This window comes from Rousettus aegyptiacus, unplaced genomic scaffold (assembly GCF_014176215.1).
Source record: "Rousettus aegyptiacus isolate mRouAeg1 unplaced genomic scaffold, mRouAeg1.p scaffold_m13_p_2, whole genome shotgun sequence".
NCBI classification, from domain to species: Eukaryota; Metazoa; Chordata; class Mammalia; order Chiroptera; family Pteropodidae; genus Rousettus; species Rousettus aegyptiacus.
In genome coordinates this window covers 148,980,473-149,006,482 of record NW_023416295.1, presented here as the reverse complement: position 1 = coordinate 149,006,482, position 26,010 = coordinate 148,980,473, and the positions used below count along the sequence as shown (strand labels likewise).

Genomic DNA, 26,010 nt, shown 5'->3' with positions numbered 1-26,010 from the left:
TTATGCTATACTGAAAGAGGCAAATAAGTCATATTTATATGCTTGCTATGGTTTTAACTTCTGAAAAACAAAAGTGCCAAATATTACAGTTCAAATGTTACTACCTTTTGGGGCTCCAGTTTTTGTTTTTAATCTCCCTCCCCTTTTACTGTGCTTCCCATGCCTAACGTTTATCTTTCTTGTTGCAGGAAAATCTTCTCCACTATCACACTTCCAGATTTAGTCATCCCAGTGACTCTAGATGTAAATTTTAGATAGTAGGCCTCATGTTTTCAAGTTCCTTAACATTTCCACAAAGTGTTTCTTTTTAATAACACACACTTAACATATGGTATTATAGTGAAGATCGTATTCTTTCCATGTAACTTAGCTTTTTTCTTTCTCACAAGCGACTCAATATCAAAATTAATTTACCTTTGACCTTAAACCATATAAAAGTTGTTCTTCTGATGTTTTCTGTCAGAAATGTTAACAGGCAGCTTTTAAAATAGATTGTGTGTGTGTATGTGTGTGTGTGTGTGTGTGTGTGTTGACATTCAAGATTACAAGTACCATAAGCATTAAGAGATTTCCTCACCTCTCAAACTTAACACCACCGTGTGGTGAAATGGTGCAATTATGATGTATATTGGAGTATATTGCATTCTCCTCTGCAAACTTGCATACGGTTTCATGAATGTCCTTGCAGAATTGCTAATCAAGGAGTACGGTGTGTGTGTGTGTGTGTGTGTGTGTGTGTGTGTGTGTGTGTGTGTGTGTGTGTGTTTGCGTATGGACCATAGAGCTGATATTTTATGATGAGTATTTATCATATTTTTCTTGGGAGGATGATCAACAATGCTGCCCGATAACTCCTGGGATTTATACTTACCAGTAGTTGTAATTCATTGGCACGATTTTATATTCATGAAATGGAAACATCTCTTAACTGACATTTTGGTGGCAAGATGTGGTAAACCTGAAAAATAGAGGAGTTCATTCTGTTTGCAGCCGATCTGGAAGGCTGTCAAGTCTTATATGGCCACGGCATCTGTGACCTAAATGTAAAGAAAAAGTGCACGTATGTGGGAGAACTGGTGTCTGCAAAACTGCTTTCCTGCTGGTAGAAATTAATGTTTGACCTTGGTGATGTCAAGAGTTTTTTTCAACTGTCTTTGAGGTTTGATCCTCAACGAATGCTCAGCTTTCTGTTTTACTCTTGAAAAGAATGCTTTCACAGTTAAGGAGAGTCTTGTAAAATCTTTAAAACAAAATATTAAAATGATGAATGAGGGTTATCAAAAAGGTGAATGAAATGACAGCAGGAAGTTACAGATCTATTTTTATCTGGTACTCATTCCTATTCACTCTATAAATATTAATTTATTCTGCTGTCTACAGCATGAAGATGACCACAGTCAGTTTTGTCTGAACCAACTTCTAGAATTTATGCATATTTGGAAAATATCCAGGTAAGACATTTTATTTCTATTCCAAGACTACTTTCTGACTGAGTTTCCAAGTGCCAAGTCAGAATGTTTTTTAGTTGATTGTAAAAACTGTCCTTTCATTAGTATAGTGGAAGCTATTGTACATTTAATAGATATTTCCCTTTGGAAAATTCTGTTAGTAATTATCTATTCCTCACAGCTATTCAGACACAGTTGAAGAACTGCTAACACCTTCCAGAATAATCTCACGTTCATTTTAAATCTCTGCTACCAGTTATTACATTTTCAATGATTTTTTTCTCATTCATTTTGTGAGTTAGAGTGTGCATATGTCACTAAGCTCTTTGTATAACTGAATTTTCATACTTTGAAAGTCACCATCTCCTACTTTAAATTCCTTTCTGGAACTCCCTGAAAATAACTGGTATATCATAAACAGAGAAGTGTGAACTCAAATTGGAAAACTCAAGTGACAGCAAATGAACATATCTTAATCGATTCTGATATCAAAATGTATTCATGCATTATTCGAAAGAATATATCTAACTAAGAAGCTAACTTGGGAGAAGATAACCAGTGATATAGTATGGGTTTATCTGGAATTATTCTGAGCTGAATGAAGCGAATAATGGGGCGTGGGAAGTATATGTTATAAATCTCTAAAGAAAAGCCTGATATAAAAATATGAGTTTAAATTATTTCAGTGACTATTAATAATAACTATTACTTTGTGGATTTTTATACATTTTGCATACATTATCTCATTTAATTCTCTCTACAGCCTTGTGAGACATATTATCTTACTTTAGAATTAAGAAAGCGAAGTTCTGGAACTTGAAGTTATTTAACTTGCCCAAGACCACTTAGTCTGTTAGTGGCAGTATTGAAATCAAGTCTGTCTGAAATTTGCAAAGGCCATATTCTTTCATTAAACTATTGTGTCTTTCCATATGTGCCTCTCTTTTTTTCCCAAAATATATTCAGCCTCACACCAAATAATCATAGAATGGGTAGGATTAGAGAAGACTTTTGATATAACCTAATCCAAATTTTCTTTTATCAGAAGAAAGGAAGGAAGGAAGGAAGGAAGGAAGGAAGGAAGGAAGGAAGGAAGGAAGGAAGGAAGGAAGGAAGGATGACTTACGTGAAGGAGAGGGATGGTAAGTGACGAGTAATAGTCGAGAGACTATCTCTCAGAGCTAGTCGAGCGAGCTAACTCTTTCCTCCTCCCCTCACTCCACCCCTCCCTACCAACGCCTCCCGAACAGAAGAGAAGAAAAAGAAAGAAAGAAAGAAAAACCTGTAGAGAAAAAGACATCAAATCTGATAAATTCTTTAAAAAGTAGGAAATTCCTAGGGGACCAAGAACCATTTTTGAACTGGTTTGGTGGAGGGTTGTGACTTTTCACCGCCTGCTACCTGGGACACAGAGAGAAAAAATGGAGGCTATGAGAAGATGGTCAGGGCAAGGCAGTTTTCATTCTGTTCCTGCCTCACCTTGCCTTTGCCTGCTCCCTCACAGGAGTGTGGTGGCCTTGACTGTGCAGTGCAAGTGTCCACAGGGTTAATTTAGGGCAAAGCAAAAGCTCTGCTGCAATGAGAAATAGAGGACATCTGTCAAAGACAGACTAGCTTCAGAACCTAACTCTTCCACGTCTTCCTTTGGTGGACTACAATCTAGAGGAACCCCAACTCTTAATACTGCTTCTCCTCTGTAAAGGAAACTGAAACACAGAGAAATGCAACATTTTGTCAACCAGCATACAGATATTTTTGCCACAGCCATGACTAAAACCAGCTGTCTAATTCTGAATCAGCGCTTATTCCACTTCAATTATATTCTGTCCCCAACCTGAACATCCTCAAATGTTATCTAGCACAGGTGCATTTTCAGCCTCATAAAGGCCGCTACATACCTTCTTTACTTTTTTTCTCTCTTAAGTTTTAATGAGATATAATTGACATATAACAGTACATAAATTTAATGTATACAATGTGATTATTTGATACACAAATACATTGCAAAATATTAACCACCATAAGGTTAGCTAACAAATCCTTCACTCTTATAATTACCATTTTACTGTTGTTATAATGAGAACATTAAAGCTCTATCTCACAGCAACTTTTAAGTATACAATACTATATTGGTAACTATAGGCCCAATGCTGTACTTAGATTCTCAGATCTTACTCATCCTATAGCTGAAAGTTTGTACCCTTTGACCAACAACTTTCTATTCCCCACCCACACAGTCTTCAGTCCCTGACAACAACCAATTTATATAATGTTTCTATGAGTTGTGTTTTCAGATTCCACGTACAGTTAAGATCATATGGTATTTATTTCTGTCTGACTTATTTCTCTTAACATAATGCCCTCAAGGTTCATCAGTATTGTCACAAATAAAAGGATTTCTTTCTTTTTCATGGCCGAACACTATTCTGTTTGTGTGTGTGTGTGTGTGTGTGTATACCACATTTTCTTTATCCATTGATCCATTGATGGATGCATACCATGTTGCTTAAGTTTCTTAGGTGGATTCTTGAGTTCTTGCAGAGCTATTTTTGTTCGCGGACAGCTGTCTAATTGTCGATCTTCATGTGTAGAGGGAGACTGGAATCTCCTTCTTTGCCAGAGTGGTAACTTCCAGTACTTGGCTTTCTGACATACAATGCTGCTCTACATGCTCACCTCAGACCGCTTTGTGGTGTCATTAAAAGAACAAGCACTAGATGGCAAAAGTTTTGATTTCAGTCTCATTCTTTCCTGATTAGGCTATCCCTTCGAATTTAAATAAATCACATACCTTCATTAATTCCTAGTTTTTCTTGAAAATAGATATATTACCTTATAGTAAGGTGCTTAAGCAAATGTATTCTTGGTAATCTTCTAAGTTTTAGGATCAGGTTTTATATAAAAATCCTTCCATAACTAGCAAAAATCTTCCACTATTCTTTTCTTAAACCTCCACTTACTTTTATATATTCTATACACTTTGTCTTTGAACTATTAGATGAAATCCAGCTAAGGTGATGATTTAATAAAGGCTGAGACAGCAGCTACTTGTAAAATATGTTGGTGTGTTTTTAACACTGTGTTTTTGTGTTGTTTAACTCATTATTCAATTCAATTCAGGAGTTTTCAGAACAAATAGGAAGGAAAAGTCGATAACACTTGGAAAAGTAATTTTGAACAGTGAAGCCAGAAGAATCTCTGCTCGACTCCCATCTATTTCACCAAAGCATAGATAAAGCTGGAGCAATAAGAAAGCTTAGGAAAATAAAAAACAGAAGTTTAGTGTCAAAGACAATCCCATATATTATAAATATATCATTAATTCTGAAAGCAATTTTCTACAACATTTTGCATATGTAACATTTTTTTCTATTTAACATTCGTTGATGTTAGTATTTGTCATTATGTGTTTATAAATCCCTTTGAAACTTACATTTTGAATTAAGTGTAGTTTGATCTAATGAACAGTTTTTAGATGTTTAGTCAATTTGTCATGTATTTCTTTGGAGTTTTAAAATTTTCAAATATGTTTGTAGTCTATCAAGTTATACAAAGTTTATATGGCATCCATCTGCAATAGTTTTTTAAATTATGTCAATAATAATCCTTTTTAAAACCTTATTTACTACAGAATCATGGACAAAGCGAAACTTATGATAAGTGTGCTAAAGTTAATGTGCTTTCCCATCCAATTATAAAAGTTTTCTTTTTTCCTTCCAGACAGTGCCTCTCAACGGTAATCAAAAACTATGATTCTCACCTGAAATATCTATTGAAAACCCAGGTATTAACTTTTGTTACTTCATCTATTAATTCAGTAAGCATTTATTAAGCATCTATTCTTTTTCTAAAACTTTGCAAGTTTCTTAAGATACGAAGATGAATAAAGCAGAGGATCTACACTTGAGTGGTTTTCATTCTCTCATGGCAAAACAGACAAATAAATAGATGTGTGTAATAAAGTGTCAGGTCTTATGAAAGACCTATGTGTATACAGGACACAAAAAAGGGCTTTATTAATTTTACGTATTTGATCTGAATGTTGAAAAATAAATACGCTAGTCAGAAAAGGAACATGGTTAAGGAAGGTAGACAGTAGGGATAACTTTCAAAGAACAATATGAACAAAAGCAGTTAAGCAGTTAGAAAACAGTCTGGCATGGTTAGGAAACTGTATAAAATTTGAGATGGCTACAATTAGGATTCAAGGTGAGGGCCTGGAAAGAGACCAGAAGAAAGGGGCAAATGTGTAGGATCTTAAGTACATTTTATTGACAATTTAATGGTTGTCTAATTTATCAACTGATGACAAGGAGTCATTATGCAGGTCAGTAGAACGACAGATGGGTGATCTGAGGAGCATTTCATTAACCCAAAGAGAAGATGAGGGCATTGACAAAAACTTTACTATAGGAATGGATAGGATTTAAAACAAGTGAAAATGTGCAATTCGCATGATTTTGTTCAAGTCTATGAGTAATAGAGGAACAGGTATCTAGAATCCCTCTAGATTCGTGGCTGTTGACTGACTGCATGGAGACATCAATTCACTAAAATCCTGGAAAGGAAAAGCTAACTTAGCAGGGGAAAATGGTGGATTCAGTCCAAGACTACTGAGATTTAGTCACCAACTAAGCGTCCAAGTTGTGGTCACCATTAGAAAGATAATTTCTTATATCTTGTTCTACCAGGGAAGGGTTATTCTTCCACAGATAAAACATTTCTTACCTTTCCAGAACTCTAATTGCGTATGACTTTGTCTGACAGCTCTTAGATGTTCTGTTTTTTCATGTTTTATCTTTACATATACAGTGTATATGTAAAAAATGTTTTTAAAACAATGAGGGCTACATTTTCCATTAAATAATTTGACTCTTTATAATAAAATGATACAGATCTTAAGTAATTATTTCTAATATTAATAAACAATAAAGGATTCTAAAATTAATGAATTATATTTCTTGATATAGATACCAAATTCATATCTGGATTCCACATAAATATTTAAAGACATGGTGATGACAAATATATGACTGATATTCCTTCCCAAACTGTAATCCTTTCACTCTAAATTTCATTTTCCTTTTTTGATCCTGGCTTGAATCTTGAAATATAAAATGTAGAATGCAAAAATAATTCACAATTGGATTGTTTAAGTCTCATGAAAGTGTCATAGTTAGTACTTCTTTCAGTTTGATTCTTCACCTTTGTAATAGTCATTCTTCCTAGTGTAGAATTTGAAATTAACCCAGTACCCAGGGTAGACTAAGACTTCATTCCTAGATCATTTATGTACCTTGACTATATGCAGATTCATTTTTGAGGTTATAATAAACTACTTATAGATAAATTTTAATTATCTAAATATCTCAGTATTGTTCATGTATAATGGGCATCTTTTTACACACACACACACAAATTGCTAAAATTCTGTAATAATTCTTATTTTCCAAATACAGAGTTTGATCATTACTCATACATGAGCCCTCCAAAATTTCCACTTTAAAAGAAACCATTGACAATTGTAAATTTTTTCAATATGACTTAAAAGTTGGCAAAGCATCAAAGAAATTCTGTCTTTACATTATCACTGCAAAAAGTTATCATCACCCATTTCTGAATTATTTTATAAATAGCTCACAGTGTCTGTGATTTTCCAGACAAACTCCATCCAAAACAATGAGCTTTTTAAATGAGATTCTTCCTATGAAGCATCAATAGTAAATATCTGAGAAGTGAGAACAGACTGAAATATTATCAATTCACAATTTTGCACTATTTATTTGACAAATGTATAGAGTAGCATTTCATCAATGTAGAAAATAGTATCAATTTGAAAAATAGTATGTTTCTGTGTTTCCCAAACTTGGATTATTACACATGATTTGAAAAAATAACAAACATATAGACCGAATAAATATGACATAAATATTATTGAACATAAATATGGATAATTTATGTTTCCAAATATTTTCTTTCCTCGTTAATGGTAATCTGACATATTTAAAGTTGACTTATTTCTGATTGGGAATCTTGAAAGAATTTTCTCGTAAAGTATTACTTAATACCGACTTAATGCAAATTACCAAATTACTTAATCACTAGAACCAAGAGAAGGGGAAGTCAGAACCACATTCTAAAGTTGCTGATTTTTTGTTGGAAAGATAGCATATTCAGATAAATAACATAGAATGGTATTTATACAGCAAAGCAGTGTAAAACCAGATTTCAAACTATGTGAAATAATCAACTTCTGATGCAAAGTTGCTTCTTCCTAATAGCCTTTACTGTATTGTCTCCAAAATTCTTTTTAAAAAGTCAAGTATAATTTTTAGAGAAAGTTAGCAACCCTTAACACTGATGACAAACTTATACTAGAATCTAGTTACTGGTGAACTAATTGTGAATGAGAGGAATCTGGATTGAGACAAATCTATTCATGCTTCAAAATATAGTTTGGCTTCATGAAATATCTACTTGGGTTGAAAAGAGCTAAAAACCTCCAAACCCCTTACCATCTAGCCCTTGACTCAAAAACTATACCAGCTAGATAACCAGAAAAATAGGGCATCTGTATTACTCAAGTTCAAGTGACTTAGTGAGGAAGGCAGAATAATACTCATCTCACACTTTCCCTCCCCAAGTCCAAATTCCAACTTCATTCAGTCCCTAGACAAAAGCTGAAAATTTGATATATAAGTAGAAAGAATGGGGGCCCGTAGCGATCTTATATATTTAACTTTTTTGAACTGAAGCTCTCTTAGTAATAAGCAGATTTATTGTAGTATATTCAAAAGTTCCAATTTGAAACACAATTTAAACGAAGTGACAATAAGGACAGAATTTAGGAGCAAAGATTTCAAAGTCAAATAGATGTGTATGCCAACCCTTTGACAACTATGGAAGTTTTTATTTAACCTTCCTAGAGCTCATATTATTCATCACTAGAATGACTATAATCAAATATAACACTATTTTTTAAATTAATAAAACAGTACATGTAATGTGCTTAATATATATATATATATATATATATATATATATATATATAGAGAGAGAGAGAGAGAGAGAGAGAGAGAGAATATACAGAATATATATAATATAGTATCTGGAAAATTAAAAGTTTTCAAGAAAACATAACTACAGGTGTTACTTTATTGACAATAAAGTTATTATTTTTAACACTATTAGTGGAGGATTATATCGGATCCAGAAGAAAAATGTCATAAAAATGATTTACATTCACGATAGAAAAAAAATTATAAGAAAATAGGATAAAATAAATAAGTAACAAGAAACAGTTGAAAGGTCACAAAAGGAGAAGTCAAGGATATGAAAAGATAAAGTCAGGTCACAAAGAAAATAAAGCAAAACTGCAGAATTGGAACTTACTTTAGCAGAAATAAAGGGCAGATTGAAACTACTAAAAGTCAAACCTATTACAGAACACTCCCAGGCTTGAAGAAAAAGAAAAATGAAAAGTAAAAGTAAATCGTCAATAAGGAAAGTAATCAGTAGCCAACATAATTTGTATTCCTAGTGAGCTATGGAAAGCATTGAAAGATTTCGTCAAAGGAATAACATAATCTGACATTTTATTTGGGATTTGTGCAGTGAATTATACAATACATAAAGAACATATAAGATACATACAAACAACAGAAGAATAATAGAACAGGCTCTCATTTTAAACATTAAGTTTAGGAACAAAATATTACCACCAATAGCATAAGATCTGCCCACATGTCATTTCATATCTCTTTTCCTCTATGTAAGAGGTATCCTTTGGTGAAAAGTATTTTGTAACTTTTCTATACCATTTCACCACCAACGTATGCATCCATTAACAATTTAAGGTTTAGATTTCTCTTTACTGTCTATCTAAATAGAATCAAACTGTATGTACCTTTTGGCTATGTATCTTTCACACAATATTGTTTTTGAGATTTATCCACTTCGTTCCATGTGGTTTTGAATTGTTTATTTTTCATTGCTGTCCAGTACTCAGTTGAGGTTCAACTGAGTGAACCTCAGTTTATTTATTTATTCTATTATTGATGTCCATTTGAGTTAATATCAAGGTTTTTCTAGAGTATATATCTAGAGTCATAGACTTACGAGGTATTATTAAATAATTGTAATACCAAAGGTATTACTTTTCTTATAAGGTCATACACATTTTACAATGTGTATGAGAGTTCTCATCATTCCATTTGTTCACCAATGTGTGGTACAATCCAACTTTTTAAATTTTGCCTACATGAGGTTTAAGTGATGATATCTTATTTGTCATAATTTTCATTTCTTTAACTACTAATAAATTGATGATTCTTTCCTCTTTTTAAAAGTAACTTCTTTTTTTATAATTTACATGTTCAAACTTTTTGTTTACTCCACATGTCTTTATCTTTTAAAAATAGACTCATGGGAGTCATTTATTTATTTAGTCTTCCTTTGGTTATATATATTGTAAGTATATTCTGCTAGTTAGTGGACTGTTTTATAATTTTCATTATGATTTCTTATTTATCGTTACATCAATTTTCTTAAAGTTTAATGGATCTTAAATTTTAGTGGCATTCCACAGTTTTTGACATGTTGACTAAAAGTATCTCTCTGCTCCATTCATACCTTTCCAGAACTCCAATTGTGTATATGACTGTCTGACAGCTCTTAGATGTTGTGTTCTGGTTTTTCATGAAATTCTCATCTGTTCATGCATGTTGTCCATACTTTCCATCAGATCCTGTAACATGTTAATCATAGTTATTTTAAAGTCCTTGTCTGATTATTCTAACATCTGGGTTATTTATATAGTTTTGTTAATTGTTTCCTCTACTGACAATGTGTTGCTCCATCTTGCTTTTTTTGTATGGATCCTCATTTTTGATTGAATGATTAACATCCTGTGGAGAATAGTAGAGCTAAAGTAAATTGTATTTATACCTGGATGATGAAGGAAATGCTCTTCTTTTGTTATAAGTATATATCGTTCATACAATTTAGTCAAGATTTGAACTTTATTTATGTTTTGTTTTTGCTATCATTATCAGCAGGGCATGTCAGGCTTCAAATTCCTCCAGTGGTTAGCTACTATGGCTTATACTTACAGTGGGGCCTGTAGTACCAGAGATTTATTATTATTATTCTCAGTGTTCCTGCTTTACCCTCAGCTTCCAACAATCCCTGCTTGCCTATGCCCAGGTCCCTCTCAATATTTTCAATATTTTTGTCTCTTCCCCAGAAGTACTCTGCTCTTATTTATTATGCAGAATAGACTCATTTTTTTTTTTTTGTAGTAGAGTAAAGGGGGTTCTGTTTTGTAATGATCAACTACAGCCTTAGGCAGACTGTGTTCTTAAACCTCAATACTGGAATTTTATAATTCCTGCCCCTCCACATGTGTGCCTTTCATCTGAAGTTAGTCTTCTATAGCAGAGTTTTCTATCCCTCCTTTCAGTGGCACCTGACCTCTGATTAGTATCCATGTAGCATCCCAGACTCAAAACAGGGTCTCCTACCCCTCCTCCAGGAGCAAAAGGTTTTTGCTTCTGCTTTTCCTCCATCAGCTAAGGATCATCAGCTATGCTTACCTCTCCCCCAAAGGTAAATTGTTTGGCTTTCTCTTCCCCTCCCCCAAGAGCAAGAGTTTTTTACCTAAGATAAGGATGACAGAGAGTGTTCTCCCTCTCCTAGTATCATTTTCCTAGCACCCTCAACTGGCAGCTTAAGGCTTTTACTCCTTATGGGAGAAGCCTCCACAGAAGCATGTGGGGCTTCATGCCTGTCCTGCAGACACAGGTGATCACCTCTTACCTACCTGCACCACTGAGTGCACTTCATTTTCCTGCACTGCCTTCAACTTTACCCCTGAATAACTGGTAGGTGTCCATGGAAAAGAACTTCCAAATGGTCGTAAACTCTCCTCGTGTCTTGAACTCCCAAATATTCCAAATTGACATGGCAACTCATACTTGGCTTTTAAGAATCAAAAATTTTAGCTGATTTATTCTCACCCTCTTGCATAGTGGCCACCCCCTTCTCCTGTGCTTTGCCAAAAGTCAAAGATTTTATGTACCCCATCTCTCCTTGAAGCAGCCTATCACTCTTTGGAATTCAGTATATTTGGTTATTTTATGACCTCAAATCTCGAATGCAGCCAAGAAAAATAATTATTTTGCATGCCTTTTTACATTTACAGTGGAACCAAAGTTCTACATTTTAAGCTGAAATCGAATTCTAAAAGCTATTTTTAGTCTGTAAGCAATTTATAAGAACACTACAAAACCTGGAAAGAAAATAATTCTAAATTCTAAATTTGTCTCCAAATTTATTAAATTGAATTTGATAATTTTTAGTATGTAAATGTAAAAAGAAATTCATTAAGGTTTATTTAAAGACTAAAAAATAGTAACCCATTACATGGCTTTTAAAATACATATTATGTTGGCGTCCATCACAGCTAAGTGAAAGGGAGAAGGGAACCTTATGGTGTTTTGTTTTGTTTTGTTTTGTTTTCTAGAAAGATGCAGAGAAAAGTTTGTCACCGATTTTCTCCAGTGCTCAAAATACCTTTAAGGTAAGCTTAATATTTAAAGTATTAGAATGTTGCTCCTTTTGAGGCTATGATATATCACATATTTCCTAAAATAAGCTTGGAATATAGCACCCAAACTAACATCTCAGCATGATTATTTTCATCAACTTAGAGATATAAGGCTAAAAATAATTTAGAGAGTCTAGTCCAAACTACCATGTAATGAAAATCTTTTCTAATCATTCCTGATTGCTTTCATACCTGTAATGTGGAGGAAATCTCTACTAATAGGAAAGCCTACTCAATTTTTAAACAAATAATATTTGCAAAATTTTTTTTTAATATTAATCCAAAATGAATGTCTCTAAATTTGTGACAGTTTGTTCCAATTTATCATTCCAGAGCTATTTACAGTTAATCTAAGTCCCTTTGCACTTGCAAGGCCAAAGGAAGGAAGGAAGGAAGGAAGGAAGGAAGGGAGGGAGGGAGGGAGGGAGGGAGGGAGGGAGGGAGGGAGGGAGGAAGGAAGGAAGGAAGGAAGGAAGGAAGGAAGGAAGGAAGGAAGGAAGGAAAGAAAGAAGGAAGAGAGAAACAAAGAGAGAAAGAGAGAAAGAGAGAAAGAAAGAGAGAAAGAGAGAAAGAGAGAAAGAAAAAGAAAGAAAGACCATTGAATGCTTGAAAGTGATTATCATGTTTTCTTTTTCTTCTTTTTTTCCAAGGCAAAGTTTCCATCAACTTACCTTTCCTTTTTTTTTCCATTAAATCTTAATGTTATGGCTTATGTCTCAGCACTCTGTCTGCTCCACCTGTGACTCAAACTTCTTCCACCATCATCTAAATACCAGACATTCTGAAATGTTACATACTCAGCTTTCAATTTTTCGTATCTCTATCTATATTCTCTCTCTGAACAATCACATCCAAATTCTTGCCCAGGTATCACGTCCATAACAATAATGCCCAAATCTAGCTTTGATTTCTCTTGAAATCAGGCACTAATCCTGTTTTGTGTCTATAGAATCTCTCATATGGCAGATCACCCATCATGAGATTTGTAATCAGATTGATTATTCCGTTCTTACCAGTGTGTGTGTGTGTGTGTGTGTGTGTGTGTGTGTGATGTGTGTGCACACACATGTATGCACGTACACACGTGTATGTGAATTCACATATGGTACACGCGTGAATATTTTGAGGAGAAGAGACTATATTAATACTCCACAGCTACACATAACAGTTTCTCAAGTAATCATTTTCCTCACTCAAAGCCCCTGGGTAAGGAAAGCCTTCTTCAAAAGTTCTCCTGGTGAGTAGGCATTGTTTTTCTCCTCCCACCTTTTGCAAGTGACAATCTATCCAGTGTCAGGGGTTTATTCAGAGACAACAGCTTCAACCTTGCCCCTCTCCCTACTATACCAACTAGTTTAGGTCCAAAATTATCCCATGTTAGCAGTAAAACCAATCTCTAACCCTGAAGGCCTAAATCTAGTCTGATATTTCCCCCAGATTATTCCAACCTTAATGTTGAAGCTCTGGACTTAGGTTTCCTCTTTTAATTTCTATCACCCAGAGCTTTGTACTATCTTTGTTTTGGGCTAAGCTTTATATTTACATTTTTCTTGTTTATGGTGTTTACATTGTGTGCTGTGTATGGGTTTTCTCAGTACAACAGCTGTTAGACCTAGAACCATTGTATTTCCACATATCTGAAGGCTGTGTCTGCTTGGTTGTCCCTTTGGAAACTCAAGCTCTTTGTATCAAAACTATATGCATAAAAATTCCACCAAAATTCTTCCCATTTTGCCTGTTTCCTGCCATAATTAATGGCACCCTATCTTCTTAATTTCCCAAGTATGAAGTTTTGGAATCATTTAAATCTAACCTTTCCGTTGGTCCTCACATCCAAATAATCACCAAGTCAATTCTACTATTGCGATATTTCACTTAATATATTCTAATAATCTTAGCAGTTTGTAAATATAATGAACATAATATTTAACTTAAAGAATTTTTAAATATTAAATGTGATAAATAGATCAGATCAGAAGCACTGAAAGACTAGAGAAAGAGATGAAGTAAACTGGCTACCAGGTGATTCAAGTCAACCCAGCATTTGCATTTATTTTAATTAGTAATATTTTTATGGATTTTCATAAGTTCATATGTCATATATGTACTTGGACCATATGAATGGAAACTAAACATAGTACATAATATGTACTCTTCTCATTGTTTTTATGAGTTTTCAATTTTCATTTAATTAGTTACCTGGGCATGTACAGTGTTTGATTGTTCTTATAAACTGAAAAATCTATATGGATAGATAAAAATTAATTAGATAAAAATGAATTAATTATCTAAAATTTAGACCTTATTCCCTATCAGGTGCTTCTCTATATTTGATCTTACTTCATTATTAAAACAATCGTATAATTAATTATTACTATTCTAATTTTACAGAAGAGGAAACGTAGGCCCACAGAAGTTAAATAACTTGATAATGGTCACAATTGAAAATGAGCAGAACAAGGATTTTAATACATATAACCTGACTGCGGAGATGAATATCAAGTCCACTTGATATCAAGTCCACTTGAATGTGTACAATAACAGTATATTGATAGTTGGGTTGCTCTCCTTTGTGAAAATTCAATTTGTCAAGTCCAGTCTCAAATGTTTAATACCCCAGATGAAACTCCTATTCAGATTACATACATGGAAAATGTGGAGGGACTCTTCTTAACTTTCTGGTTATTCAGAGACATCCGAATATGTTTTTCAATTTAATTTAACAATGAAGTAGATCTTCTGGAAGCCATATCAAAATGTTGATTCATATTAAGGTCATACATGAATAAAACAACTTTTTCCCACATTAATTACTTATCACTTTTCTTCCCCATGTTATAATTGAGTGGTTGTATTTTATTAATCTGTGAAAGAGAAAATATACACCAATTAAATCACATCTTCTTACTTTTAGCTCTTCAATCAAGTCTGTTAACATTTTTGGAATTCCGATGGTGTCTTTCATAGTGCTAATTAGTTATTCTTCCTAGGTTTTTGCCATCCGTTCTCAGTGTTTATGAAATCACATATAAGAGATACTGGCAACATACTAAAAGTTTTGTTTTTCCACAAAAGAAACAAATTATATTCCCTTAATATAATAGCCATTTTGTGTCTTTGTATGATAATGTTTTAAGAAAATAATCTAGAATAGAGTCAAATTTTTCTTGTGTTGTGAATCCATCTCTCTGTGTGAAAAAAAAAATGGAGTGGATATTTTCCCACCTTTTTTGAAATAAACTATTCTAATCTCCCATTAGAATGACTGGGATGCTGGTGACAGAGTTGATATGTTTTGAAAAGCAAACATCATTAATGATATAGACAAAGTATGTAAAAATACTGTAGAGTAAAAGATGATTACTACAGAATTAAAGATGAGATAGTTCTCAACACAGTTAATAGTACTATACAGAAAAGAATAATCTCAAAATAGAGCAGATTTTTTTTAATGAAAGCTAATTTAAGAACATGCAAAAGCTGAGAAATAAAGAGACTAATAAAAGGCTCTTAGAGCTGTGACCATAAAATCTGTGTATAACTATCTTAAGTGCAGTCAGCAATTTTTATTTTAAGATGAGCTAGTCACTATAAATTATACTTGTCATTAGTAATTTTTTTGAAACATCAGTTGCTTCAAGGATAGTACAATCAAAAGATAACCAAACACTCCAACACCAGACTTCGTTGTCCCAAGTTTGTTCTGAGCTCTGCAAATTTGATTTTTAACAATTTTGCCCTCTTTCACACTGCTTACAAAAACATTTGCATTCTGAAACTCTACATGGGTCTGCTGTCAGTTGCCTTGTTTTTGAAGTATTTTGCAGAAATGACTCTCTTTACCTCCCTTCCTCCCTCCCTCTATCTCTCCCTCTCTTCTTCTTCCCCATTTCCTCCCTCCCTCTCTTCCATTTTATTTCAGATAATGTTAAATTAGAGTTAGAGTTGATATATATATAAACTCCAATAGTCCTCCTTTTGAGCATTCTCTCAATGCAAATTGTGACTCAGGACACAGGATCACCAGTCTTGAGAATCTTCTTTCACATGGGAAGAAACAACCACATTTTATTCTATCACCTCTTTATGGAAAGAGAGGTAGTTTAAAGATAAATTAATGTTCTCCCAATTTCAAAAACTGTTAAGATATGACTCTTTTCATCTACAGAAAAATGTAAATGATATTACTGAAGAAGTCAAAAATATATGCAGTGTTCTGGGATGTGTGGAGACCAAACAAATTACAGACGCTGTAAATGAACTAAATCAAATTCTTCAGAGAAAAGTAGAGGTAAATACACTCATTTATTAAACAGTAATTACCTTAAACCTGAGTTCAATAGTTATTAAGAAGAGTTAAAGACTTGACTAACTATTATATATGTATTTGTGTGTACGTGTATATATATTTCAATCATTTGGAGGTAATGAAGACTTGATCATTATACAAAATGATTTAATTAAATTAAAAGAAAATCTCTTAACACCTTTGAAGTTTGTAACTACAATATAACTTCTAAGTGAGACAAATCAATCATACAATCAACCTAGATGTATGGGCTTTTTTTTTTTTTTTTTCAGTTTAAAAAAATGAGTATTATGAGATTTTTTTTGTTTAATCTCAAAAATCTAACGTAGGTATCATTGTTGCCCAAGAAAAAGAATAAGAATTCTGGTCCAATAAATCCATTTAATCTTATAATTAGTTAAGCAAGGGATAAAACAAAAGGATATAATAATTGTGATAATAATAAGTAATAATATTACATTGCAATAATAAAATTGTTTCACTCATATATTACTTCTTTTAATTTTTATTTTATTTTATTTCAACTCATCCTGACAACAATGCCACAGAGTAGGTATTTTAATGTTCATTTCATTATTAAAATCTGCTGCTTACACTGCTTGTGTATAGAATATTAATAAGTGGCAAAATAGAGATTTTTAGAACCCAAGTCTCTATACATATGCCAGTTTATGTGAAACTTCATAAGAGGGAATGATTGCATGCATCTTTATCTGCATGGGAAGAGACAGTAGAGGTTATATTACCTTGAATATGCCAGCCTTGAAATTTCAAAAAGATTGATTTAGAAAGCAGACAACTGTAGCATTAATACATATACATCGTTGTGCTTATTGTTTTAAATATGTGACTATGAAAAAGATCAGTAATTTTTTAAAGTTGGATTTTCTACATCTTATTTTAATTAGAACTTGTTTTTTCATGATTTAATAGTAATAATAAATATAGAAATTTAAATACATTATTTACATATACAATCAGGAACAGTGATGACTCTGAGGGGCAATGGAGTCACAAAATTAAAAGATTTCCAAGATAAACTTTTATTAAAAACTAAAAACACAAAGCAATGAAGAAATCAAAATTTAAACAATATAACCAATAAATCCCAAAATTGAACATCTGAGATAGATATGTGTTTATTTCCTTAAATTTTTCTTAATTGGAAAATATCTACTCATATTTTCCAATTGTAGAAAGAAATGAAATAGCTACATAGTCTCCAAAACTATTTTCATGTGTAGGTATTAAAATCCATGGATTTCTCAAACGATGCCACAGTAAAAAATCTAATGTGATCATATCTAATCGTATCTTATTTTTCTATTCTGTGTGAGAATGGGAAAATTATAGTCTTGAAAATCTTATCACCAATGTGTTTTCAAACTAAATATTTTGATAGCTCAAAAATTTAGGGGTTATGTAATTCTAAAAAGAATCTTTTAATAGCTAAAGTTAAGTCAGGATAACAAGGTAGTGAGAATTAACTTTCAACAACTAGTTTTTCTTAGATTTTCACATTTTGGGGACATTACAAGCACCTAGAGCAGATAATATAATACAAAGAGCTAAGGGTCATGCAAACATAATTTGAATTCAAGATCTACCACTTGCTAGCTGAATATCCTTTAGAAAATTGATTCATATCTCTGAGTTTCAAGTTTCTTCATCTCTAAAACAGAAAAATAAAGCAGAATCTGCAGGGTTCTTATGAGTATTAAAAATAATGTTAATAATTTGTGATGAAATATTATGTTATCTAAGTATTAGAAATAATGTTGATAATTGAATTAATGTAAAATAATGTTAATATAATAATCTAGATGATAGTGTCTTGAATGAGAGTCATTATTATTATTGGAGATAGTATAGGTGATGCTGGTGGTAGGTTCTGAGAATCTTCCCCATGTGGCCAGGATGGTGTTAATACGCATAAGCACCACTTAGAACCCCATTGATTACTGCCAGCCTCATGACAAATGTGAGCCTTTGACAGAGGAGAGACCAGGCATATGAATGTGAACAGGTGCCTTACCATCTGTTAAGAGCACTTGGTTGTTCATCCATTTTTATGTCCAGCTCTCAGTGAATCAGCAGAAACAACTGATCTCATTCTCAAAGAATGAGAAAGATATAATTCTAGGATGATATACTTCAAATGGCGTTAAAGCATTACTAGATATAGAAAGCCTTACCTTTAAAACATTCTTTTTCTGAAACTCCCTAAAAGAACACAAATGACAATTTTCTCTGAAATATCAAACTTTCAATATAGCTGAAGCCAAAAGATTTCTTCAGGGAGAAATTGAATATTTCCTAGGAAAGCTATGAATAATTACACTTCTCAAGGAAAGCTCTTATTCACATTTCACATTTTTATATGTATATGAGTGTTCAATTGTATGTTATTATTCATGCATAGAAATGAAGAAAAGAGTTGACGATTATCAGTTTTAGTTCATATATATGTCAATGGCCAAAATCGATAGTTCAACATCCCCTAATAAACAGATTCTACTTACTCTGAGCACACTTTAAAAGTTTGCTTATTTTACACCACCTTCATTCGGACGTTTTGTTCATCTCTTTTTCTATCCTAACTATGAGTCCACCTACACAAGAATGTTGGCACAAATCATAAGTATATTTTACAGAATTTGTGCAGTAACCAACTGCATGCAGTTAACAATGCCAAAGTAGTTCAGTCTATCCACTCACCACGTACCAAGATTTAAGAAACACTGAGAAATACTAGTCTTCTGCCAACAAACTCAAACTTGAGAACCTTTGCTTTCTCGTGGTTCCACTTTTTGGTCAACTTGCAAGGGACTATTTCTTGCCACACAGGGAAGTAATTAGGTATTTATTAAATGTAAGTTTTGGCAAGATGAAGAATTATATCACAAATGCAGTTGTACTCTAGTTCATACTCCCACTCAGCACTGGAAACAATTTTCCATCCTCCAAAATTATATTCCAGAAGCTCACATAATATATTTCAATTAAATGCTTATACAATAAATGAACCACAAAGTGAAAAATATGGCCTTACACATTGTTCTGTAGGCGGCTGCCATGGCAATTTTAAAACACAGCTTTTTATTTCCGAATAAATTGAATTCTAGTTAAGTCAAGCTAGCATCTTCAGTAGTCTCAACCACATAGATGGAATAAAGATTTTATTTGCAGTTGTTAGCCTAGTGGTTGAAACTATGCTCAGGTGAAATATTTTATCCAAGAGAAATGCTTCTGAAAAAGTTCACGTGAATGATGCTTTTAAGTGAAAAGTTGTATATAGGTTTAATTACATTTTAAACATGATAAAAGTGTTTTCTCTTTAAAGAAATACTGTAGTAAGCTTCTTGTTTTAGGAAGACAATTATTTCCTAGCTTATTTGAGAAATCAAACTTTTCATGAATTAGATTTACTTAAAAAGAAACTTAGTGTCATTTAAAATAGACCTTAAAAATTAAATTTGCTTTTGGACTGAAAACTTACTTTTAGTCAATCTGTGAATTGCTTTATAATTTTCATGATAATGAAGTTAAAACCAGTAAATCCTAAACCACTAAAGTAATCTAGGTCTGCAACAAAAATAAATGTAAATAAACAAGCCAACAAATATATAAATAAACAAAACCATCATACTAATGAATGCGATCTCAAATGACCACGAAATAATTAAATTTTGAATAGTATTTTTTTCAATTTAGGAGATGATCTTAAGTGTTTTACTATTATTTTTTCAATCTCTAAAAAGAAAGAAAAAAAATGAAATTACATAGTGGATCTATTTGATTTTGCCCACTTACGTCTAGCCCTCTTTCCTGCAGCCCAAAGCCTGCATCTGAATGACTGCTAATAAGAACAGAACACACTAAACAGAGAATTAAAAATGCACCTATCTCAAAAGATTAGTCATGGCTGTGGAAAGAGGATTGCGCTTCCTTTATAAGTGTAGAACTGTTCTAATAATACAAAAAAGGCTGAGCTTATTCAAGAAATTTATTTTTTTTTTAAATCAAATAACCTAAGTTATTCATTACAATATTCAGGCTTTTCTTCCATCTTACAATTTAGATTTCCTCTGCTTAATAAGCAATATTTATATATGACAAAAAGAAACACTGCCTTTTTATCATGCCAGAGAACTATCTATGTTTAGATATGGGATATTAAAAGTTTAACTGTTTTGTGAAATTGCTTTCTGAATAACTAGTGTGTCTTTGCACCTATTTTTATTTTTTAGAATTTTCATCAAAATTCTGAGACTTCAGCAAAAGGTAAAACATACATGCACTCATTTAAAAAAAAAGTAATAGAACCAAAAATAATTCAAGTTTTCATTCAAACATGGTAACGCAAACACATACGAAATGTCTTTTGAGGTAAAAATGTTTTGCTAAAACTTTTTACTGATAGAAGCGATTATTCTGCAAGTGAATAATTATGCACACTCTAAGCTTTTAGCCTGACATTTTTTTTAAATGGGAAAAATCAAGAGATCTATAAAAATTAAAGTAGTACTGAAAATATCCTTATGACCATTTCAAGAAACTGTAAAGTTTTATTTAGCTAATTATATTTTGATGTAAGAATGTCAGGAAAGTAGCATATGTCTTTCTTCAAAGTCACTAATTTCAAATGTAAAAGCTCTACTTGAAAGACCAATCTAACTAAAAAGTAGAAGGATTAGATTCTGGAATAACTAGAGTTTGCAGAGGCTCTGAGCCTGTAAAACCACAAGCCACAAGGAAGACTTTGCCTATATAGAAAATAGTGGAGATGTGATAGTGGAATGCAGAGGAGAGTCTGACTTTTACAATAAGGCAGAACTGGTTTTGAATTTCAACTCTACCACCTTTTGACCTTGTGAACTTAGAGAGTTAAACTCTTTGACCCTCAGCTTTCCTAAAATGCATAAAAGCTATGATCGTCTTTAACGTACAGGGTGTGGTCAGGGATGTTCTTGTTTGCACAAGCAGATGATATTGGCTTATGAACACTCTGAGTATCTTAAAGGAAACTATCTGACTCACAGATATTAAACACTCTGGGATTCAGAGGTGACAGTGAAACACAAATGCCTGTCCATGCCCTGTCCTCTATACCCTTAATTGTCTTCGGTAGAAAGTTATGTGCAGAGGGATATCCATTCAATTCTAATTCCCACCACTCAAAAGAGGATATTCAATTATATTTGAAGGACTTTCCACTTCACATCACAGAGAAAAGTGAGATGGTAGAAAATATGGAGGAAAAAACCCCCAAAACTGTGCTATGGAAAAATCTCTGTTCCAGGCATTCATAAAGCTCCAGAACACCTAAGAGGGAGGGAAGGGGTGGACCTTCTCCAACAATATTACTAACAGAGTTCAAGTGATAGAATGTAGTGAACGAGTGGAGGTATTCTGTATGGAAATGGTCTTTTCTTCCTTTCTGTTAGGAATGTTGGAATAAAATCCCCTCGCTCATATTCCTCCGGGGTTGGAACACGAGATCCAATAAAACTGCACAGGAATGTTCAGAGATTTATACTCTATTCTAAACCATCATAGGTTCTAATTAATGAATTTTAATGACATAAATATTGTCACTGTTTCTTTATGTCATGATACTACAACCTTTTTCCCCCAAGTAAAATGAGATGTGATAAATATTATGTTTCCATATTTCATCACCAAGCCCAATATCTTGAGTCCTCAATACATTCTGATGATATTTGAAATGCATTCTTCATCCAGAATGCTGGAAGTCAAGCATAATACACGAGCACACCTCTCTACATTACCTAGAAGAGGCAAATTATAACCAAGAACTTTATTTCTGCCTAAAAAGGAAAGAGTAGAGTTTGAGTAATTATCAAAATAATTAAGATTCCCCAAAATACCTGCTGAGACTTCAATTAATAAGTTCTCTGACCCAACTTTATGATTCATTTGAGATGTGTGTTTATTTGCACAATGTTTGGTATTGTTAACAAAATTGTGCTTCCTGCTACAGAGTAACAATAGTATAATTTGGGGACTGGGAAACAAGATGTTTCTATAAATTTATAATTCTCTGATGCCTGTTGTTCAGGAGAATCCCTTTTGGTTGGCTTCCAGAGTGTGATGAGGTCTTTTTAGGACTATTTTTATGCTACTTTACTTTTCTGGCTCATTAATTGCTACTGCTGATTTCTCAGAGAATTTTGATTAGAGCCTTTTTACTGTACTCGTCCCCTTAGGCTGTTTCAACAAAGAGCGTAATTTTAGAAATGCAGCACATAAGTAAAACTTGGCCACCTAATAAATTTTGTACAAAAATTATGAATAACTAAGTGAATAATAGCATATGTTGAACAACAACAAAAACGCTTAATTATGGATAGACCTGGTGACGGACAGGATGTGAGAAGAAGCCTGTACTGAAGCTGGCTTCTCTCCTGAGTATCCAAATGTCTGAGCATCGGAACATTGCAGGCTACTGCAAGAAAAAGCTAGCTCTTTGTACTATTTTCTTTTCAAAACAACTAGAAACCAAAAAGCTACTTGGGTTTCAGAAACAACGTATGTGGGTTTGAATAAACGACAGTACAGTGTGACTTCACTAGGCACACGCCGGAATCAAATCAGCAGATTTGTAAGAAGAACATAACTTCTATTGATGTACTTACTTGTTCTGTAAACCTCTCCTCCGCTGCCCCGGGAGCTCAATCGCCTGTCGCCATGCTCTTCTCACTAAGGCCAGCAATGGCAGCGGAGAAAGCCCTGGGTGCAGCGCACACTCGGAGCCTCAAATGCTGAATCGCGGGCGTCGGGGGAGTGGCAGAGAAAGGTGCCCCAGGCCTGGCAACTGGAACCTCAAGTAGGACAGGCATCTTCCTCGTAGGGCCGCTTCCAGTACCACTAGACGCTTCCCTGGAAAAGGACTGCACTCTGAGACCTCTAGGTCTGCAACTCCTAAGTTTGCCAGGAGGTTGTGAAATCAGCACAGACCTGCTGAGAGAAGGCACCCTACCAGGGCCGACCCCTTCTATCTCACTGGAAGGAGGAGGCTGTGCAGTATTCCCAAGGGGAGCCTGGATCGAGGCTGGCTTCTGAAACTATATCCAGCCAGCGAATGCTAAGCAACAGGAGGACGGTTACGATATCTTCATCTGCCGCGCCAAAGTCATCCACCACTACATTGTGTGTGCCTGGCGCGCCTGTTCCCTCCGGAGATTGACTCTGCCTCTCACTCAACTATGTCAGCATTGCCTACCTGGTGGCCTGGCAGCAGTTAGTACGCTCGGGAACACAGGTTCAGGTGCCTGACAAGATGTCCAGCTCCTGAGGCCTCCTCGAAGCCCGGCACTCCTCCTTAGCCCTGCACCCAGTTCTTCTGGTGTGGGAGCTGCTAAGAAAATTCTTTCCTTCTGCATTCCTTCCACAGGCCACGCTGCGGTTACATTTCATTTCTCCAGGACGAGGTGGCAGAAAAGTAGAAATACCTAAAATACGGCATTTCAGTACTTATTTTTGGCCCAGAATGGAAGAGGGACACGTTCAGATCAGATCAGACCGGTTTCTTTCGCGTGGTTTTTCTGCCTCTCGTTTACCAGGATGAGATTGTGGGGCTTAAGGAGGCTGTGGGGCTTCGAGGATTGCATGAGGCCTGTTAGATGTGGTCACTTCGAGGACCATCAGCAGATCCGCACCGTGGGGTCCTTAGTTACGACCACGGCTAGCCATGTGATGCCTCCCCTTCCCCACACCAACCCCCTTCTAGGTTCTGTCAGCAAAGCCCGTCAGGCACGGGGGACAACGAGGAGGAGGAGGTGAAGGGAACCAGACATTTCATTCATAACATTTCGTTTCATACATTCTTTTCATTTCTTAAAATCCTTTTGTCACTTAAATATTTGTCAATACAAGATTTTCTTCATCTGGATAAATAATAACCCTTTTATCTTTTTTATTTGAGTTTATTCATTTAACTTTTAAAACACTACTATAATTGGATATTAAAACAAAAATAATTGCAAGTAGTGAGCATATTCATGATTATACTCTTTCACTCATTCATCATTGCACAAAATATGCCAGCAGTGGATGCTATTCATTATCCCCCATTAAGAGATCTAACACTGAACGCCATCCCCATGATGATTCCCATTCTCATAAGCTTCTCTGTTGTAATGGTGCCATTTTTCCTGATTTGGATCAAAGCTACCAGTTCTACCTGATTCATTTCATCGGTCTCTTCTGCTTCTTTCTACCTCTCAGGTAGGAATTTCTCCAGCAAAGAGAGTTTATCGGGAGAAAGAAAGTCACTCTCAGGAAAGCCTACCTCAATTCATTGATCAGGTGACCCTTTTCATGTGGCCTGAAATAAATGGGCCACATGAAAAGAGTCATACCCTTGAAAACTATTAGCTCCTATACTTAGTCTTTCTTTTTATTCCTTCACAATACTTCAAGTCACTTTCAGGAAAAATCAATAGACTCCCTTTAAATAACTAATGGTAAAACTCCAGTAAGGCTTTGTTTTGATTTTGAAGAGATTTGGTAAACATCATAAATCTTTCATTTCAAGCTTATTTCAGATTCCAGTCATGTGCTATTACCATTCTCTTTTTATATCAGTGCAATGTATAATTAGTGTTCAGTTAATGGTAAACATCAAAGTATAATCATAATTTATTATGATTAACTTTTTAGGTAGAATTTGTTTGGAGAACTTATAAGCCATGTAGAAAATATGTTCCTTGTCTGAAAATGAATTCTAAACAATTATAACCTAAAAAAAAAATATTGCAAGTTACAGTTGATCAGAATGCCAAATTAACAATCCAAAACCTTGATTCGTGATTAAAGGCTGTGCTTCCAAATTTCTGCAACTGAAGATATGAAACTTATTAATTACCTACACTACTAACAGCTAATCCAGGCTACATATAGAGGCACAGATGATTAATTGGCTTTAGTTGGTGGAGGGTCATTTTAATTAAATTTTATTTAAATGTTATTATAATAAATTTCAAAGCTATAATAGAAGGATAATGATAAATATGACCCTTCAGAGATGACCTGATTTCTATCATTTTCCCTCCTAGGCTTGATAGAAAAAGTGACAACTGAACTATCCACATCCATCTACCAGCTAATTGATGTCTATTGCAGCAGCTTTTATGCAGATTTCCAGCCTCTAAATGCACCTGATAGTGTTCCATTTGTAAACCCTGGGCTTGATTCCCACCTTAGCTTCACAGTATATGCAGCTCACAACATTCCTGAGATCTGGGTGCACAGGTGAGTGGCAATGAGTTTTTCACAAAAGTATTAATATCTGCATAGTTTCTGATTAGAGTATAATTTGTCTTGTTCTTATTTGTAGGAGCAAATCATTCATAAATTTTGAAATGTAATCAGCATTAATTTATCCTTATTTTTTAAATCATTTTTAAAACTTTTTCCTAATGCGTATTCTTTTTCCCTCAAGTCTACTCCCATTTTCCATATTAAAAATAACTGTATATTGTCAATACATCATAATGGAAACAGAAAATAAGCATCCTACTTAGTGATTGTCTTAAAACTTTCTTTTTTGAATGTTTAAATCTAAATGATCAATTCCCATTAACAGGAGAGACAAAGAGAGCACACGTGCACGCGAGAGAAAC

The 26,010-nt window shown here is 34.0% G+C and overlaps 1 protein-coding gene across 1 annotated transcript in view; it reads left to right on the top strand.

The window, feature by feature from the left end:
* PIK3C2G (phosphatidylinositol-4-phosphate 3-kinase catalytic subunit type 2 gamma) overlaps positions 1-26,010 on the top strand; it is a 270,689-nt gene that overhangs the window by 50,079 nt on the left and 194,600 nt on the right. The window contains exons 8-13 of the mRNA XM_016124109.2: positions 1,381-1,451; positions 5,169-5,232; positions 11,971-12,027; positions 16,223-16,345; positions 20,614-20,647; positions 25,444-25,639. Of these exons, the coding sequence (XP_015979595.2) occupies positions 1,381-1,451; positions 5,169-5,232; positions 11,971-12,027; positions 16,223-16,345; positions 20,614-20,647; positions 25,444-25,639 (545 nt within the window). The remainder of the gene's footprint in view (positions 1-1,380; positions 1,452-5,168; positions 5,233-11,970; positions 12,028-16,222; positions 16,346-20,613; positions 20,648-25,443; positions 25,640-26,010) is intronic.